General features: G+C 41.0%; 1 protein-coding gene across 1 annotated transcript in view; it reads right to left on the bottom strand.

The window, feature by feature from the left end:
* Positions 1-20,478, bottom strand: part of LOC141108919 (probable E3 ubiquitin-protein ligase HERC6) — a 99,555-nt gene that overhangs the window by 26,816 nt on the left and 52,261 nt on the right. The window contains exons 13-17 of the mRNA XM_073600885.1: positions 15,823-15,959; positions 11,703-11,819; positions 6,125-6,232; positions 4,759-4,929; positions 4,325-4,468 (exon numbers count right to left, since the gene is read on the bottom strand). Of these exons, the coding sequence (XP_073456986.1) occupies positions 4,325-4,468; positions 4,759-4,929; positions 6,125-6,232; positions 11,703-11,819; positions 15,823-15,959 (677 nt within the window). The remainder of the gene's footprint in view (positions 1-4,324; positions 4,469-4,758; positions 4,930-6,124; positions 6,233-11,702; positions 11,820-15,822; positions 15,960-20,478) is intronic.

The raw sequence follows: 20,478 nt of genomic DNA, 5'->3' as shown, positions 1-20,478 counted from the left end.
GCAGGTTGAACGAAAAAAAAAATGTCAGCTCCAGTTGGAGCCGCTGTACTAACGATCCAACGTTAGTACAGCGATCTCCCCCACTGAGCTGTTGTGGTTTGACAAAGGAACAGCCCCCCCACCAGAACACTCCGATCAGCGAGGTCCGCCATTGGCTGGTGCATCATGGGTTGGTGACGCCGCAAAGGGGTGGGGCCACCAGGTGACATTACCAGGTGGCCCCGTCCCTTACCTATTTAAGAACTGCCAAACAGAGGAGCAGGCAGTTGGCGGGTAGCCTTAGTCTAGCGCTGACCTTTTTTTGCTTTGGGTCTGGCAGTGCGGTGCAGCTGTTTTTTTTTTTTTTTTAAATAAAGGATTTGTCAAAACTCAGCTTTTTTATTTTATTTGTGACACTTTTTTTTGGTGAATGAGTAGGGGTAGACTGTACCCCTACTCATTTACATGGGGGAGCGGGATCTGGGGGCTCCCTTGTTAAAGGAGGCTTCCAGATTCTGATGAGCCCCCCACCCGCAGACCCCCACAACCACCACCCAGGGTCGTGGGGAAGAGGCCCTTGTCCCCATCAACATGGAGACAAGCTGCTTTGCAGAGGGGGGTGCAAAGCCCCCCTGCCCCAAAGCACCCCCCAATGTAAAAGGCATTGTGTCTTGCCTCTTGTTTTTTCCTGATTTTATTTTTTTTTTATGTCCATGACGTCACGAGGGGGCGGGGTCTCTGGATGACATCACAAGATGGCCACACCTCATAGCTTTATAAGAACTGGCAGACAATGGCTCTGACACAACGGTGGGAGCTAGCGTCGGAGGAGGAAATTTTTTTTATTTTTAGCGGGTCAGTGGTTGGAGAAGACATCCGAGGAGGGAGAAGACTGGAGGAAGATGACATCGGTGGCGGAACCGGAGAAAGAAGACACGTTGGAGCTAGCTGGAGACATTCTTCATTTTTAAAAAAAAGGACTTGTTAAAAACCGTCTCTTGTTTTTTGTAACACTGCACTTCTTTTTTTTGGTGAATGGGTAGGGGTACAGTGTACCCCCTACTCATTCACATAGGAAAGTGGGCGGGATCTTGGGGGCCTTTCTTAGATTCCGAAAAAGCCCCTGCGCGCAGAACCCTACAGCCCCATGGTTGTCGGGAAAAGGCCCTTGTTTCCATGAACATAGGGACATGTTGAGGGCATGTGGCCTGGTATGGTCAAGGATGGGGGGGGGGGCACTCGCTGGCCCCCCCCGCCAGGCTGCGTGTTCGGATAAAGGTCTGGTATGGTCTTGGAGGGTCCATTTTTTTTCTAATTTGGTATGGGGTTCCCCCTCAAGATCCATACCATACTCAAAGGGCCTGGTATGGATCTGGGGGGGGGGGGGCACCCCACGCTGTTTTTCATTTTTGGAGTGGGGTTCCCCTTCAAGATTCCCAGAGCACGCCTCAAGTCAGATCAGTTAAGATTATTATCTAACTTGGATGCGACTTACATTCAAATCAATGGGCTGAAATTGTGCCCAAGTCGGACCCAAAGTAGTGCAGGAACCTTTATCAAAGTTGGACTATTTAAGACGGCTCTCATAGCGAATCAACTGATTTTGACATGTCATGCGACTTGTGCTCTCGAAGTCTGAGCGAATGGCGGACCAGTGTGAACCGGCCCTTAAACATAACCTCTTGTTTCCATACACACCTGTTCTGCATTGGAATCCACCAAGCTATAGACTCTCCTCTCCGTACCAAAAGATAATAGGACCAGAATGCTACCTACACCTTCAGTTCTGCAATTTTCGCAAGGAAAGCTTAAATGTGTTGTGTTGCTTGCCGTGGTCCATATATAGCTAATCAAACATTAAAGTGTCTTTATTGTCATTACTACATAAATAAGTTATAAAATATATCATGTGAATTGGCTATGGCTGGGACTGAAAGATAAGTATGGAAACTATGGGGGAGCAGTCAAGAACTTTGTGAAAGAAAAGGTAATGTTGTCAATCTTTATATTGTTACTCTTAATATTGACACTCCTGTCACACTTTGAAAAAAAATGGTAGGCTTACCTTTGTTTGTGTGCATTTGATAGGGAAGGTAAAGAAGTGTGGGAATTAAAAAAAAAAAAAAAAAAAAAACATCTATACTCACCTCCATGCTGCAGAATTAGTCAAATGCTGCAGCTGTCCCCCGCAGGCTCTATGGGCTCATGTGTATCAATACCCTGTGCTTATGTGGCATATATTTAGCTATGCTAAGAGGCTGAGCCAGCTTCCGATCAGGCATCTGGGTGGATCTCAATATTATTGTCGAGATCCTTCCAGAGACTGGATCGGCTCAGTGACGCCAGCCAACAGCAGGCTTTAGCCCGCTGTCGATTGATTCTGCGCCACAAGAGAGCACAAGTGCATTTCTGTAACCCAGAAAAGTAGTAGCTTTGGCCATATTTCTCTTTTAACTGATAAATTCCAATAACTAGTTTAAAGACAATGTATGAAAGGTCTCTAGGGGTGTAAAAATCACAGTCCTTTTACCATATAATAGAAATGTATTTACAGTGTACTTTATTACTTTGCTAAAATAATTTTTCTTTATACTAAAGTGTATGTGCTAAAGTGATATTTCAAACATACTGTATTAAATTCATAAGAAAAAAGAAGCTGCACTGTGTAATTTTAGTGATCAAAAAATAAAATGACTTAAAAGAAAAAATTATGCTTCATCTAAATGAATGGAGATATGAGAACTCCATACAACACACTGTAACATAAATATTTGAATGCAATCACCAGTGAAATGTGCAAAAAATGATTGATGAAAATAAAAAACAAAATAAAATTTCCAACATGGTCAAGTCCACTCCAATGGGCTATTAAAAAGAAGCCCCACTGAATATACAGTTCATAGTGATCTTCCAAGTGATGATTTTGCAATCCTCAAAGTAGTAGTGACATGCAACGGCAATACCAAGGGAAATGTGATGGGGTGCGACAGAAAGGTACCTCCACCTGTAATAACACTGCCGCTTACCAGCTCGTTAGATCTCTTGTTTAAGGAGATCATGCGTGCCTGTGGCTCTTAACCCCAGCCCTGGGTCTTTAAAACATGCATGGCTAGATGTCCTCAGACTCTCTGCTCGGGGTTTCCTCTGTACGGCAGATGTGCACTCATTCCTGGCTGATGGTGTCCTGGTCTGGAGGTTGATGTGAAGCTCCTCTGATGAGTCTTCTATTGTTGGGGTCCTCTTGGATGGTTCCAAATTAATTTAGTATTATACCCAAAACAAAAAATGGAATATCGTGCAGTTAACTAATCCTTAGATGTGGTGGATGCTTTTTTTTTAGGCTTTTCTCCTCTATTTTCACCTGCAGATCTGGCAGGTAACACACCTCCTGTATTACAGTGCCCCCACTCTGGATAAATGAGAACAGGGGGCACAGCAGAGAGCAGCATTGTCAGTCTTGGATGAGGGGTGGTAGTATTAGATGTACTAGAAGATTTAGATGCACTAACAAAATTGAAGAAGAACTACTCCAGCTAACACTTTATAATTAGTTACAGCAAACTTTTTTTCCCCTTCCTTTTGGGATAAAGGTTTTGCATAAATAAATAAATCATTGTAAGCAATCCTGCCAATGTTAAATGGTTTGTCCCACCTCTGTAAACTGATACATTCTGTTGGAGAGCATGCTCTTTTGAAAAACAGACTTACTGGGCTGGATTTCCTGATGAAAATAGGAGAAAGAAAGCCTAAAAAGAAAACTAATGCAGCCATCACATTAAGAATTGGTAAGCTGCAATATAATAAATGTTTGCTATTGGGTTTAATACTGCTTAAGGAAACTGGTCATGGGAGAAATATGAAACTTATCTTCTCAAAATGCTATTGCCTTGTCATACTGACACTGAGGGGGAATTTATCAAAACCAGAGCAGGCAGAATCTGGAGTAGCTGTGCATGGCAACCAATCAACTTCTATCTTTCATTTTTTTTTTTTTTGATAAATTCCCCTCTTTGGCTCACAACACTAACTCATGACCAACATGGAGGTATGGACTTCTGACTTTTCCCGGACATTGCAGATCTGTATAATTGTTCTAGCTGACATATGTATTGAAGCCAGAAGGTTAATATAACAGCCAGAAACTAGTATTTCCAGAAAGGGGTTGACAATTGCAGCCCCTGTATTTATCTCATTATGTGCTGTTATATTCACCATAATAACCCAATCGTTGGGATTAACTAAGGGTGGAAACATACAGTATATTGGGGGATAACAGCTATAAAAAATTAATACAAGTTGTCACTGGCAACATAATTCCTAATAACAAAGAAAAAGGAAAACTTACATGACTTGGAAACCATACTGGCAACATTGGGTCGGTGCAAGCGAATAATCCATAATCGGGATGAACCATCTTCTCCCCCACATTGAGAAAGAACTCGGTAAGAGCACTTCTGGGATCAACTGAAGTCTCACCATGAAATTCCACCTGCCATGTCAACATTAACTTAGAATCTTGCCATTTATCAGCACATAAAGAGGGGCTTTACTAAAACTGGCGTACACAGACTCTGGTGCAAGAGTAACCAATCAGCTTCCAGGATTTATTGTCAATAACAGTAACAACTGTTACTGACATTTAGGAGCTGATTGGTTACTATGCACAGGTGCACCAGTTTTATTAAATCTCCCCCATAGTGTTTTTCTAGATAATTTAAGATTTCTACATTATCTAGAATACATTTACCAGATTACAAAATAAATAAAAATATAAAATACCAGTAGTTCCTTTCTGAGATCACAGTCTTCCATGATACTTAGTTTATGCAGGGTATCTTCCAACAGATGATCACGTCGCACTTTGAGGTGCAACAATGGTATCCTGGGAGTTTCACCGATGCCCTGCATTCTATTCATCATCAGCACTTGTTGAGCTTGAAGCTTGGCATCCTGGGAAATATATAAACCTGTTTGTATTAAAGAATGATGAGGGCAAGATAATATTTTTATTACCAAAAACTAAGACTTCAGTGTACCCCTGCTTTTTATCATCAACATTATGATGATGTCAGAATTAGGTGATCAGTTGGCATGGGCAGAGATTACAACACTGGATCACAGTTCCAACAATCAGAACCAGTGAGGCATAAGGACAGCAGATTCAGGTAAGTACAAAGAGGTTTGGATGGAATGATTGAATGGATGTAAGGCCATGGACCTGGGAATGGGCTTTACAATTGGTCTAAACTATGTCTGGCTAGTATTCTGTATAGCATGGATGCAATGGGCAGCTGAGGCAAAGAGGCACCTTTTCTCTGTATATTTATTGGACATGCAACGTTCCATCATAAACAGATATACAATCATCACATACAGCCTTTTTATTCATTGTCACAATACTCCAAGCAAGCCTTTCTCAACCTCTTCAACACAGAGGAACCCTTAAAACAGTGATGGCGAACCTTGGCACCCCAGATGTTTTGGAACTACATTTCCCAAGATACTCATGCACTCTGCAGTGTAGTTGAGCATCATGGAAAATGTAGTTCCGAAACATCTGGGGTGCCAAGGTTCGCCATCACTGCCTTAAAATAACTTTCCAGTCTCAAGGAACCCCTGCTAAAAATTCCTATATCTACAACTCATGAAACATTAGTGTGATGGTCAGTGGGAAGAATGCTCCTTACACTTGTGGTCATCAGGAAGAATGCCCCCTTAGATCAATGATGTCAGTGGGAACTTATCTGAGAGGCAGAAATTGTTCATTGCTTAAGGAACCTCTAGCAACCTCTGGAGGAACCCTAGACTTCCATGGAACCCTGGTTAAGAAACCTTACTCTAAGCAATGGTAAGACAAATAAGGTAAGAAAATGTTCTGTGCCAAAGGATGACCCTAACATAGGTTTAAGTGACCAAAGGTTTTGTGCCGACAGATTACAGTTATAGTCAAAGCATAGTTGTGTTTAATTTTTAAAGGCTAATGAGAGGTCACACTATATTGGCAGCAAAGTCATTTGAGTAAGCAACACAATTAAAAAAAAAATGGTAACTTGAGTCCCTTCCTGTTTACACATTGAGAATTGAATGAGGTTCCTAGGTATAAGTTGAACGGAGCCATATGATCAAATGTTACCTTAATACTCACATTAGTTTTAATTACTCCATCAAAGTGAAGATAATTAACCTTGGTGGGAAATGTTAAGATATATGGATAGCGACAAAATATTGCAGGAACAGAGCTGTCTTCAGCATCCTACAGATGAGATAGAAAAAAAAACAAATCTAAAGTCTTACAATATAAAATCAATATAACAGCTTAGCAGGTATTTCAGCAGATATTTGCAGTTATCTAATCAGGAGATTACCTAACCAAATATATTGTACAGTTTCTATAGCTCAAAACTGTGAACCTTGCCTGCTCTCTTGCACAAGCTATAATACTGTTTAACAGTCCATGCTGAAAAGAAAAGTCCACTTTTGTTAACACGTATTGTATATTTTGTGAGATTGTCCTGTAAAATTCCCCCCAACCCTCTAGCCACATACTTGTATACCAACTCTCTGCCCCAGATCTCCATTGTATGGTTCTGCCCCACTCCACAGTGCTATTGCAGACAAAGCTCCTGCAGTGTCGTTTTCTTACAGTGTTAATAAACCCACAACAGTAAAATCAGTCTGTATATGCAGTAAAGCATGCTTGTTATACTTACTTTGGTACCTAAGGGGTTAATCCTCTGCATTGTGTAAAAAAGGCTGTTTGATCCTGTATGCACAGATTCTCCTCTTCTTCCACTGACTCCAGAACAGTTCCAGATAAGACAGAGTTACTGGAGTCAGGCTGCACATGCTCAGTTTGGTGTGTATTGCTAGAGATTTTTCTTTGTCTTGGTAGGGTACATGTGATCAGCACAGGGCCAATCAGCACTGTCCAGACAGAGGATCAGGGTCCTGGATCCTGATAGGACAGCAGTAAACTCATCCTACAAGCTTTAACTAGGAACTAATAGAAGTCACAAGACTGATATATACTGCTGATGAGAAAAGGTATTTAGCAGTTTCGATTTACTAAAACCATTGCATTTCCATGTTCTGTGTACTGTGAGGAGACCGGATATAGTGAATGCAGGGCCCTGGGTTTAGTTATGCCGCGTATACACCGCCGGACTTCCCGACAGAAAAAGTCGGATGGGAGCTTTAGGTCGGACATTCCGACGGTGTGTATGCCCCATCAGACTTTTTCAGTCGGCATTTCCGACAGACTCAGATATAGAACATGTTCTAAATCTCTCCGTCGGAAATGCCGACGGAATTTAGACCGTTCGCAAGTCCGGCCGTGTGTACGTGGGATAACACTTTAAAAGTCTTATTAGAAGCTTTTCTCTTAAAAACAGTGACATTTTTACATTTATAACATCATAGCTATTGCCTAGTCAAATGCAAAGTATATGATATGTGTTTGAAAGAGTTAGTAAAAGCAAATAACTGCCACTCATGCAGGCATAATCAATAGAAGTGGTGCTGGAGCACACCCACTTACTTTACATTCTTACTTGCAGTTGGGGGCAGTGAAAAAAAAAAAAAAAAAAAAAAAAAAAAAAAAAAAAAAAAGAAAAAAAAGGTGGTTGAGCCACAGTTTTACCCCTCCTCTTATCGACTTTAAAATAACACAGTGCTTCATGGCAAAAAATATACATCCGTTGCATTTAGCAGGAAGTACCACCGCTGAATGTGACGCAGTCAAGTGAATGCGCTTCACCACAACCACAAGCCAAAGGCTAAGCTCACACTTAAGGCATTCTCATTTAAAAACCCTATTCAGCTTGCTAAAAAAAAAAAAAAAAACACAAAAAAAACCCCACAGGCATTTAGGAGGCAGAAGTAACACTGAATGCCTGTCAGCTGCTCCTGTACCTCTCTGAAAAGCAGTCCACTGCAGATCACTTTTTAGAGACTGGTAAGATAAGTGTAAGCAAGCCTTTTTTAGCGCTCAACAAACCTTCTGTATAAGATAATTCTATGCTCTACAGTGTGTTTCCTTGCACATTGGGGTTGATTTACTAAAGAAAAATAGACTGTGCACTTTGCAAAGTGCAATTGCACTCTGCAAATGCAGTTGCTCCAGAGCTTAGTAAATGAGGTAAAGATTACCTTTGCAAAGAATACCCAATCACGTGCAAGGAAAATGAAAAAAAAAAACAGCATTTCTGCTTGCACATGATTGGATGATGGTCACAAAGCAACTGCTTTTGCAGGGTGCAACTGCATTTTGAAAAAGTGCAGACAGACCTTTTTTACTTTAGTAAATCAACCCCATTGTCTGCAGTCCACAGGTGCTGACTGCTTTCTTTTGCAGAATCAACATGTTCAGCACAGTAGAAGACGAATGTGTCACTATTTGGAGTAACAAAAGATAAGTAAAAGCATCTAGACTTTAAAAGAAAAATAATAAGCTGGTCCACAGTGGTTGGGATGACTATGATAAAGTGGTCACATCCTTATTTTGTAGGAGAAAATGAACAATTCATGTGTGGATGAAGAGAATTGAATAGAAATGAGTGCCATAGCCAAAAAATACTGTAATTGTTTGAGATTTCCTGTAACTGGGAAAAAGCAAAATGGAGTTATGTTGAATTAGCCACAGCCAATGACAGCTGATCACATGATAAAAAACGAAAGCTCGGTAATCGTTTTTTTTCTCCTCACGCTAAAGAGCGTGAGGAGAAAAAAAAGCTGATCACCGGCTCATCTGCAAGGGACATCGGTCCCGAAGAGGAAGAGGCAATTATGCCTTATCTGTGCCCACCATTGCCACCTGCCAGTGCCCACCATTGCCACCTGCCAGTGCCCACCAGTGCCACCTATCAATGCCCACCAGTGGTGCCAATCAGTGCCACCTAGCAGTGCTGCCTATCAGTGTAAGCGATCAGTGCCCATTATTGCCACCCATCAGTGCCCATCACTGCCACCCATTAATGCCCATCAGTGCCGCCTACATCAATGAAGGAGAAAAATTACCGGTTTTAAAATTTTATAACAAAAAAAAAAAAAAGTTATAAAAATTCGGTCTTTTTACATTTTTTTAACAAAGAATAAAAACCGCAGAGGTGATCAAATACCACCAAAAGAAAGCTCTACTTGTGGGAAAAAAAAATGATAAACATTTCAATTGGGTACAGTGTTGTATGACCACGCAATTGTCGATCAAAATGTGACAGCGCTGAAAGCTGAAAATTGGTCTGGACAGGAGGGGGGTTTAAGTCCCTAGTAAGCAAGTGGTTAAAGTGGATGTGAACCTGATTAATGAAATTTGACCTAAGCACATACATCTGTAGTGTTTTCTTATCTCTCACCAAAGCACTAAGTCCCATGTCTTTCTGTTGCTTCGTTCTTCTGTCATCAGCATGATAACTTCTGACAAGTTCTCCGTCAACCAAGATAAAACCAGACTGAAATTTGTGTCGTGGGAGGTTGCTATAAATAGATTAGCAGGGTGCTTGTCTTGTCACAGCACAGCTCTGCACATTCCTTCCTTTGCCTATTTGGAGGGGGGGTGCCTTTCCTCCAATCAGCTGTCTTCACTGTATGCCAAGAATCCACTCCCAGTGCTGAACAGGAAGAGAAACAATGTGCACTTTCTAAAGAATATATAAAACCGAAGACAGCAGATATGCATGTAAAACTTATGTAGGGAGATTTGTTTCATCTCTGTGTATCATCTGAGGCTGTTCACTTCACTGGGTATATGTGAAGGTTTACATCCACTTTAATAGCTATGTAGTAGTATAGCTAAAGCCAAGCACTAAAATTGAATATTTTGCAACTTACAAGTCCTCGGATGTGGTGGCTGCATTAATTTCCCTTTTTTTAGGCTAAGAACATTTTCTGCAAGAACAGAAAAATACTTGTTGAACCTGCAAGAAATCTGGTATCCTCGTAACTTCCTGTGCACTAAACTGAAATCTCAGACATCTAACTTATTTGAACTACAAAGCAATATTCCTTTGTATTAGAGATGAGGAGAGGGGAATATGTTTGTAGGTCAAATAAGGGGAGCAGCCTGGGAATGCTGCTTCTCCACTGATATAGTGAGTGAGTAGGCAAGTTAGGAAAGGAAGTGTGTTACTGGCAGGATCGCCAGATGCAGTTTAAGCAAAAAAAAAAAAAAAAGCCAGAAAAAGAGAAAAGAACACCACAATATTTGAAGACTGGTAAGTAGCAATTTAATACATTATTGTTTTTAGGTTTAGATACACTTTAACACTTTACACTTATGTCTAAAAGGGAAAGCAAAAGTTAGGTTTATTGTGTTACACTTACCCCTTTGTTACTAGTGATGTCCAGTTCATGAACGAATCGTTCTTTTGAATCGATTCTTTTCAGTGAACTGATTGAATCGATTCATCTGAGTGAACTGATCCGCTTGAAACCGTTCACTATGCACTCAATACCAGCATAGCAGAGCAGGCCTGGTAATATGATCCTTGAGTGAGAGAGCTCCGCCCTCCCTGCAACCAATCAACGTGCTCAAGGCACAGGAAATGAAAACAACAGTAAAGAGTACACAGTACACCGAGTTAAAGAATCATATGAGTTGTTAGAACACAGTACACTGAAAGAACCATGAGTCCCCACCAGTACTTTACAGTGAGTGACATAATGAGGCCCCTTTCACACTTGTGTGACTTGTCCTGCGACTTGGGACTACAAAGTCGCATGACAAGTGGTGCCCCATGATTTCCAATGAGTACCATTCATATCTGTGCGTCTTCAAGTCACAGCTACTTCAAAGTAGTCATTGCACTACTCTGGTCCGATTTTGATGCGACTTGAGGCAGAGACCTCAAGATTACATAGGTATTTCTTCAAGTCAAATCAAAATTGCACCAAAGTCACGGTAAAAATCGTGGCAAAAATTGCACGACTTTCAAGTCGCACAAGTGTGAAAGGAGCCTAACGATTGGATTTTACTACCGTGGGTACTTCGCCTGCCCACGGTAGTAAAATCCGATAATTTGTCCTGTGCATGCGCTGTACAGACTACGGAAAAATCTGATGGCTAGCAATGTTAACTGTGAAGTTGGCCCATCAGAATGAGGTTCACATGCACAAAAACCTGCTTTTCAATTACACAGCTTTTTGTGCGTCACCAAAATTGATGACGCTGCCTAATCTGACAAATTGTGGTCTGACAGTCTGACAACAATAGGATTGTGCTCTGAGCAAGGAACTAAATACAAGTAAACATTTCCAGGACCTCCCAGCCTTCTCTGAAGAATCATTCTTTTGATTCTAATCATTTAAGAAGGTTGAGTGAGAGCTTTGGTTCACTTGCTTGTCAGTAGACTCAGCAAGTGAACCGAAGAATCGATTCATTGAATCAGTTCATTTCAGTGAGTAGTTGGAAATGAACCGTTTCACTTATAAGATTTGGACTTCCCATCACTACTTGTTACACCTACTTGTTCCAAAATTCAATACTCTAAAAACTGGGACCAGAGTGTAGCAGTACCCTCAGTTCAATGCTTCAGTATCTGCCTGCTCTCCACTTCCTTCTCCTGATATTTTTTTTCTAATGGAATAAATGGCCGCAATAAAAGTCTATGGGTCTGCCACTGCAGCAACTAATTCCAATCAGAAAACTGCGTTTCAATTTTAGGAGAGCTATATGTTATCCCAGAAAGACAAGCACAGCAGTAGGAATAATTAATGACGTTTTTACTTACAGGTTGCTTTTGCCATGCGCGCCAATTGCGAATATCCACGGGAATAATGATCACCTCAGAAACCTCAGGAACACAAAAGTGAATTTCTGGAACTTTAAAATGGGCTTTTATGTTTACCTGCATCACAAAAATATGAATTACCTAAAATAAACCTATATAATAAAAATGCACCAAAATCCAAACAAAATTTTAGTGGTCTCATTCAATAAAGAGTTTATATTAAGTGTTGATTCTCAAGTGCAGTAACCCAGGCACACAATTCTCATGTGGCAAATCTTGCCCACCCTTCCTGCCTCCTATACATTTCTACAAGACAGACAGGCAACCCATCATTGTGAAGGGACATAAGGAATGTGTGTGTGTGGTGGGGTAGATGGAAGTGTCAGAATTACCTGGACCATTTAGCTGTAAAAGCAGGTTATTAGTGTGGAACTGAAACAGGCACATTCTTTCACCTTATGTGGTCTTGTCAGAAGATACAAGATTACTGGAAACAAATAGTTACCTTCTTGCATGATGACATGGGGTCCCCATTAACTCTTGACCCAAAGCAATGCCTACTGGGAATTTTTCCAGATGTACTAGACAAATTCACACTAATATTCCTACATGAAACTTTATTTTCAGCTAGGAAAATTATTGCCAGACAATGGATGAGATCCGAACCCCCTCAATTGGCGGACTGGAAAAGAGACATTAACACAACCCTTCCATATAAAAAATTCCTCTATATTAACAGAGGTTGTCCAAACAAGTATAACAGAATATGGGATAGATGGTTACAAGAGTCTATGACATGCATATAAATGGTGCTTATCCTGATACTTACTAAATATGAGTGTGAAAGTGTACGGATTATATATGAACCTACAGAACTAACTACATGATAGAAATACATGTGTATCATGTTCTTTGAATACGGAATATCTTCTGTAAGATGTTAAACATGTATACCAATGCTTTTCATGTATTATGTACAATCTTGCAAATAAAAAGTTTGTTATAAGTTAAAAAAAAAAAAAGCAGGTTATTAGATGCTGCTGCAGGTGTGTACAGGCACGTAGGCCTATAAAGCATGGTGCTTTCCCCCGGCTGCTACCATCTTTGATAATCTAGTGAGTGCGAAAATATGCTGAAGGGCTCTGTCCAGACTTTGGGTCTGGGCAGAGCCCTGCAGCACATCTGCATACATGCAGGGAGTTACCTACACAATCACAGACATGCTGAGATCTGGAACTACCATACCCGAAGCTCTGCTTCCTGGAATGTGTGAAATGGACAACTCAGGAGGTAGCTGGGGCGAATGACATGCTCACCTAGTGTTTCACTACAGCACAAAAATATTTGGAAATCTTTAATAAAAAAAAACAAAAAAAACATTTACATCGAAATATGTTACCCACGATAAGGTAGGCAGAGGACAAAGGACTAGTTCTGCAGCTAATCTTTCTCCATTATAGACCCACCATGCCTTGTTCTGCACTGTGACTCTATGGAGGCAGCCATCTTGGCAGAGGTAGGGCTTTGCTTTTCCATGTACTAGTCTCCAGCAAAGTGAGCCATGAGCAGCACAGAAGTTACAAACCTCAAATCGAATTGCTTGAGACTAGCAGTCAGAGGCAGAAGAGCCTAATGCCCCGTACACACGATCAAAAATGCCGACAGCAAAACTCAGATGAGAGGTTTTGGTCGGAAAATGCGACCATGTGTATGCTCCATCGGACTTTTGCTGGAGGAATTCCAGCCAGCAAAAGATTGAGAGCAGGTTCTCCATTTTTCGGTCGGAAAAAGTTCCTATCCAAAAATGCGTTCGTTTGTATGCAATTCGGACGCGCAAAAAATCACGCATGCTTGGAAACAATTCGACACATGCTCAGAAGCATTGAACTTAATTTTCTTGGCTCATTGTAGTGTTGTACGTCACCGTGTTCTTGACGGTCGAAAGTTCAGAGAACTTTTGTGTGACCGTGCGTATGCAAGGCAAGCTTGAGCGGAATCCTGTCGGAAAAGCCATCATACCTTTTTCCGACCAAAATTCCGATCGTGTGTACGCGGCATTAGTTGTAGATATACAGCTTTGAGACTGTAGGGTCAGGAGTGTCTAGGCACTCTTACAGACTAGGAACTGCATGGCTATTTTTCAGGAGGAATTAGGGCTAGTTTACACTTGCTTCAAAACAAGGCTTCAGGAACGCTTTGTTAAAGCTCATGTCACTAAATAAAATGGTTAGCTTACAGTCCTGTTTACACCTTGCATTTTCTTTGCTTCGGCTTCGCTTCAAAAATTATACCCCATGTAGCTTTAGTGGTGCTTCAAAGCCTCCTAGAGCTCTATGACAAAGCTTGTTTGAAGCTCGCTTAAAGCACCTGCGGCTTTTGAGAGGCTTTAATTCGGCTTTAGCTTCGCTTTGTTTTGGAGAAATATCAACACACACAGGGCATCTGCCAAGCTTCAACAAAGCTTCAAAAGAGCACAACAAGTAAGAGCCTTAATTTGTGTTGAAGCCAAAGCAAGTGTAAATGAGCCCCAGCAGACAATAGATACATTTTCAGTATACTGCTTAGGAACAATAAACGCTTCTAGATAGTCTTTTTGAGTTTAGTTTACCTTTAACAATTTTTTTAAATGAAGGGCCTTTACATTTTTTTAAACATAACACTCGTTAGCAGTTTTTTTTTCAGCGGGAATGTGGGGTAAAGCATTTCTGGCACCTCAAGCAGTGAATGTATTTAACAGCAAGGGGAACTGGGGTGTCTGGAGCATCTTTTGATGATATCAAAATATGATACCTGGTTCTGTGTTCTCTAAAAGGGGTAGTACTGGGAGATGGGTAGAGGGTGGAACCAAGATACGGTGCTTGGAGGTGGTTAGGGGGCAGGAACAAGGGGTGACCCGGAAGAGGGGTACCTGCACCTATTCTCTATAAAAAAAAAAAGTCCAGCTGGTTAGGGTTGCAGCAAAAACCATGATAACATAAAAGTCATAAAGATTCGTAACCAAGCAAGTAAAAAACATCTCAAGCTATACCCCAGCCCAACATTTAGCCTAAACCATAATCAACCATCTTTAGAATTGCAAACCATAGAATCAAGTGCTGTACTATAAACTGGACTCGTACTATTAGTGTAAAAGTGGTCTAACCAGGGACCATATTTTTTTTTTAACTTTACAAGGGCACAATGCCTTTTTAAATTTAAAATGTATTATAAGTGGGTGGTTGCAAGTCCTTACACTGTAAAATAGTTGCCTTACAGGCATAGAAGCAGATATGGAGGAACTTTGTTCTGGTATGCATATAGTCATTCAGTGTATTCAGTAGAAGTGTCTCTGGAGCATAGGGTACATTGAAGCCCAAATCTGTATGTGAAAAGTAATGGATTGTCAACCAGTTGGACATGTCCAAAACACGTGAATGAGATTTTCAGGATTAGTTGTAGAATGCAGGCACTTTGCCTGGTGTTATAGGCCCATTTTGAACAGAGGCTAAGGTGTGTAATAGAGGTCTTGAATAAATATCAATTATATCTACTTGTCTGCTGTACTCTTTAAAGAAACTTTAAAGGGAAATTATATGTATAGGAATATGTAGGCAGCCATTGCAGACTTCTCTTTCTGAAAAGGTTACTTGTCTGACTGTTATGCTGATACAATATTTAATTAAGTGTGCTTTCACACTGAGGCGTTGGGGGTGTCAGTGGTAAAACACCCCTTTTTTTACCGTTGTTTTAGAGGCGCTATTCGGCTGATAGGGGGGTGCTTTTAACCCCCGCTAGTGGCCAAAAAAGGGTTAAAACCGCCCGCTTTTCTGGCGGTGCTGCCCATTTATTTCAATGGGCAGGAGCACTCCTACAGCGCTGCAAAGATGCTGCTTGCAGGACTTTTTTTACCGTCCTGCAAGCGCACCGATCCAGTGTGAAAGCACTGGATCGGTGTCAGATTAGAATTTTCTGGGTATAGATTTTTCAGATTTATTTTTTCAGCAATGTGAATGTGCAGTACTAGGTAAATCATTAGCAGTAACCAGAGATGCAGACTTCTGTAGTAAAGGTAGTACCTGAATGTTATAGGTGCTTATTACCTGAAAAGGTGGTAATCAAAAGAACACTGAGAACTACTTACCTTGTGCAGCTTTTTTAGAACTTCTAATAAATCTTTAGTACCATCCTTTTGAGTATGTACCGCTACTACCAAGGAAACTTTAAACATATGAATATGCTTTTTCAGTGAGTTTTCAGGTAATGAAGACCATGTTGACTCTGGTAAATGAAATTAAAACATTTAGTAATTATTAAAATAATACATGGAGACACTAAGCCATAAAATTATTTAGGCAGACATATGATGACCCCCAAAAAGATAGCTATCACTTGACATAACCTCCAAAACTGCATTTAGTGGCCTAGGGGCAGTTGGGATTGGGTAGGGAAGGCTTAGATCAGGGCAAGTTAGGATAACCAAATGCTCTGCTTTCTCAATGTGTGAGCTGAAAATGGAGATAGAGATAATTCACTTTCTGCTTCATACCCATTCATTTAAAATCTGACTCTGGACCGGCCCAAGTATACAATTCTACCAGTGGCCAACAATGTAATGGGGCAAAAGAGTTTTGAACAGGGGAATTGGCGCTGTCCGGCTATATGTGCATAAATGGTGATTCATACAAGTGCAAAAAAGAATAAAAAATGCATATAAAAAGTATTAATAATATTGTGCATGTAACAAATGTATTGCAAGAGCTGAGGTATATCAAGTGCAAACAAAACACCTGACAGGTGTGATGTAATAAAGTGCAACGTGCTCCTAAAATATATGTGAATATGCCATTATCTCGATATATACCAAATATCTATCTGTGTATAGGGGAATGTGCCCACAAATGCAATCTACAAACAATTATGGCAATCAAAACAGTATTTTGCAATACAAGCAAGCAGTTTTAGCAATAAAAATAAAAATAGAAATAAAGGTAGAGATCCCCAACATATGTCCATCAAAAGTCCAAAATTGAAAAAGTGAGAAAAGACAAAAACTTATGGAAAGTAAGTGTCCAAAATCAAAGTCCTAAAAGTGTGTCCTTCTGGTGAAGAAAAACGTGGTCTCAGCATTAACTGATATTGTCCCCATCCTTCACTGCACCCCCACTCGTGCTTACACTCACCGGACTGCCTAACCCCTGCAGGGGTAAAAAGCATATGTAGAAAATCCTGCCATGGCGAATCCAGGAAGTGATCCTCCGTCCGGGGGTATTTTATCCAAGGATGACCACAATGCTATATTTTATAGCTTTCATTTTTGCCTTTGATATGAGACCTCAATGATTGTAACTTGCACAGAACTTTCCATTAAAGATATGGCAATGTAACGAAAATCCCCTGGGAGTGTCCTGCTCTCTCCCAAGGGATTTTCGTTACATTGCCATATCTTTACTGGAAAGTTCTGTGCAAGTTACAATCATCGAGGTCTCATATCAAAGGCAAAAATGAAAGCTATAAAATATAGCATTGTGGTCATCCTTGGATAAAATACCCCCGGACGGAGGATCACTTCCTGGATTCGCCATCGCAGGATTTTCTACATATGCCTTTTACCCCTGCAGGATTTAGGCAGTCCGGGAAGGATAAAATACCCCCGGACGGAGGATCACTTTCTGGATTCGCCATGGCAGGATTTTCTACATATGCCTTTTACCCCTGCAGGGGTTAGGCAGTCCGGTGAGTGTAAGCACGAGTGGGGGTGCAGTGAAGGATGGGGACAATATCAGTTAATGCTGAGACCATGTTTTTCTTCACCAGAAGGACACACTTTTAGGACTTTGATTTTGGACACTTACTTTCCATAAGTTTTTGTCTTTTCTCACTTTTTCAATTTTGGACTTTTGATGCACATATGTTGGGGATCTCTACCTTTATTTCTATTTTTATTTTTATTGCTAAAACTGCTTGCTTGTATTGCAAAATACTGTTTTGATTGCCATAATTGTTTGTAGATTGCATTTGTGGGCACATTCCCCTATACACCGATAGATATTTGGTATATATCGAGATAATAGCATATTCACATATATTTTAGGAGCACGTTGCACTTTATTACATCACACCTGTCAGGTGTTTTGTTTGCACTTGATGTACCTCAGCTCTTGCAATACATTTGTTACACGCACAATATTATTAATACTTTTTATATGCATTTTTTATTCTTTTTTGCACTTGTATGAATCACCATTTATGCACATATAGCCGGACAGCGCCAATTTCCCTGTTCAAAACTCTTTTACATTTTGGATTTCAACTAGGTGATTTTCATTTATAGGGGGGCAGCAGTCTTTCCTTGTCTCTATATTCCTAAGCGCGGAATCACTGTCATATATTTAATGTAATGGGGCAGTTTACACTGAACACCAATGTAACAAGGGGGAATTTACACTAACTACCAATGTAAAACCAACATTTAAACAAATCACTAATGTAACTGGGCAATGGGAGATTTAGGTTGACCACCAATGTAAAGGGCACATTTAAACAGACCACTAATATAAAATTTACACTGCAATAAACTGACCACCTGTATAGTACAGGCATTTACTCCAACCATCAAGGTCAAGAGGGCATTTGCATTGACAACCATTATAGCAGGCATTTACAATGACCACCAATATAACAAGGCATTTACTCTGAGTACCAGTGTAAACAGAGCATTTACATCGATTACCAATAGTACGGTGGCATTTACTCTGACCATCAAGGTAAAGGGGGCATTTAAAATGACCACTAATATACCAAGGGTAGATACAATGTAATCAGTACATTTACAGTGGCCTTCAACATATCAGTATTTACACAGACCACTAAGGTAAAAGGGACATATATGATGATCACTAATGTAATATGGTCATCTACATTGACCATAAATGTAAAGGGGACTTTTTTTTCTAGCTATCAGTGTAACAGTGGAATTTACACTGACCATCAATGTAATGGGGACATTTATTCTGACCACAAATACAGAGGAGAGGACATTTACACTGGTGACAAATATAGCACGGGCATTTACTCTAAACTTAAATGTACCAGTGGCATTTAGAGAGACCATTTGTCCTGACAAGGAACCAGAATACCTGCTGGTGGCACTGTGGTCCTTAGACCTGAAAGTTGTAGTTCCAGTGTCAACCAGTGGGTGTCTCCCAGCAGCCAGCAGGTCCCAGGAATTAATATGCATCTAAATGATGGTTGTTGGGAGGGTATCTAGCCCCTCCTCTAGCTTTCCACAGTGCCGCAGTGTTTCTCCTGTGTGCCCATGTGCTATGTTCCTTCTAGCCTGTAACCTGGTTTCTGCCTGCTTGTAACTGCTCCTGGATATCTTCTCCCATTCATGCATAATCTCCCATTCCTGGATATCTTCACCCATTCCTGCATAAGCGGAGCGAACATGGACTAGTCACCTGCCTGCTCAGCAGGGATCAGCAGTCCATACACAGCGCAAATTTCCTGAACGATTCCCCCATCAACACAGACAGTGCTGACAGGGGAATATCTCCTGCAGAGCTATTGTCTGCTTCCGGCGGTATGGCGAGGGCGGGCGGGGGGAAGCTGTCCCCGCTGGGAGAAGTGCTCAGTGCTTTTGATCGATCAACTTGGTACATTCAGCCTGCCCATTAATGGTTCAAATCCCGGCCGAGAATCGAACCACGTATGGCCAGCTTAAGGGGCCTAAATCACATTTCTTTTTACTTCGTTTTGAGTCTGGTGTTCTCTGTGCATATCCACACATATCTGGTCACACCTGCTCTACAAGATACAAATATATGATATACTAACATAACACTGAGACTAGTAGCAACAAGACTAGCTGCACAGAGGATCTGTTACTTTGTATTTACTTGTTTGTTCAAGATGCATCCAGATGAAATGTTTTGTTATCAGCAGAGGAAAGGGAATATTGCAGCCAAATATTACAAGAGCAGACTAGTGAACAGTTGTTGTAATGTGTTCATCTAACTCATTCTTTGTTGATCAGGGCAGAGTTTTATTTGGAGAAGTTCAGCCCCTGATTTAGACTTGCTCTAAATTGGGTTTACCCATTGGGGAACTGCAGTCTACTCACATAATATGTAATAAAAACATATTTGCCATTCTGAAGCTTCCCTCTAACCACTTTGCATGTTATTTTATATATACTGTGATTCTGTACTTGCCAAATATGCTGCAGAAATCTCCCTCCACTGAGTCTGGCTGCAACCATTTTAACTGTGGGCAGCTGAAGGTGCTGCCTGTTCACTTCCCAGATTTACATAGAGGCACACCTCCAGCTCTGCAGCTTTCATTGGCCCTCTTATGACTCACCCCCCCCCCTTCCTGGCAAACTCTCAGGAGTGTGTGAGAGAGCTGTGCATAATGTCATAAGCCTAGGCTTTTTACCAGACACATAGTTGCCAACATTGTAAAAAAAAAAATGTGGGACACTTTTGTGGCTGTAGGCGGAGCTGTCCAATAATTAGGGGGCGGGGCATTCGTCAGCAGGCGTGGCCTGGCAAAAACGCGTCGCGCCGAAAAATGGGCGTGGTTTACGCAAAATTGTGGGCATGACTTAAATGGGCGTGGCTCTAGAGGGTGTGGTTAGAGTCTGAAATGAATGAGGGATGGAGAGGGGGAGAGAGGGGGAGAGAGGGGGAAATGACGGGACAGCAGGCCCAGATCCTACACAATAGAAATATGTGTATTCTAGAAAGTTTAACAATCAGCAGATAAAGATACTCCAAACACCTGGTGTTAATGCTTC

This window comes from Aquarana catesbeiana, linkage group LG01 (genome assembly GCF_042186555.1).
Source record: "Aquarana catesbeiana isolate 2022-GZ linkage group LG01, ASM4218655v1, whole genome shotgun sequence".
Classification (NCBI taxonomy): Eukaryota; Metazoa; Chordata; class Amphibia; order Anura; family Ranidae; genus Aquarana; species Aquarana catesbeiana.
Note: the sequence above shows the minus strand (reverse complement) of the source record. Positions and strands in the feature narration are given on the sequence as shown.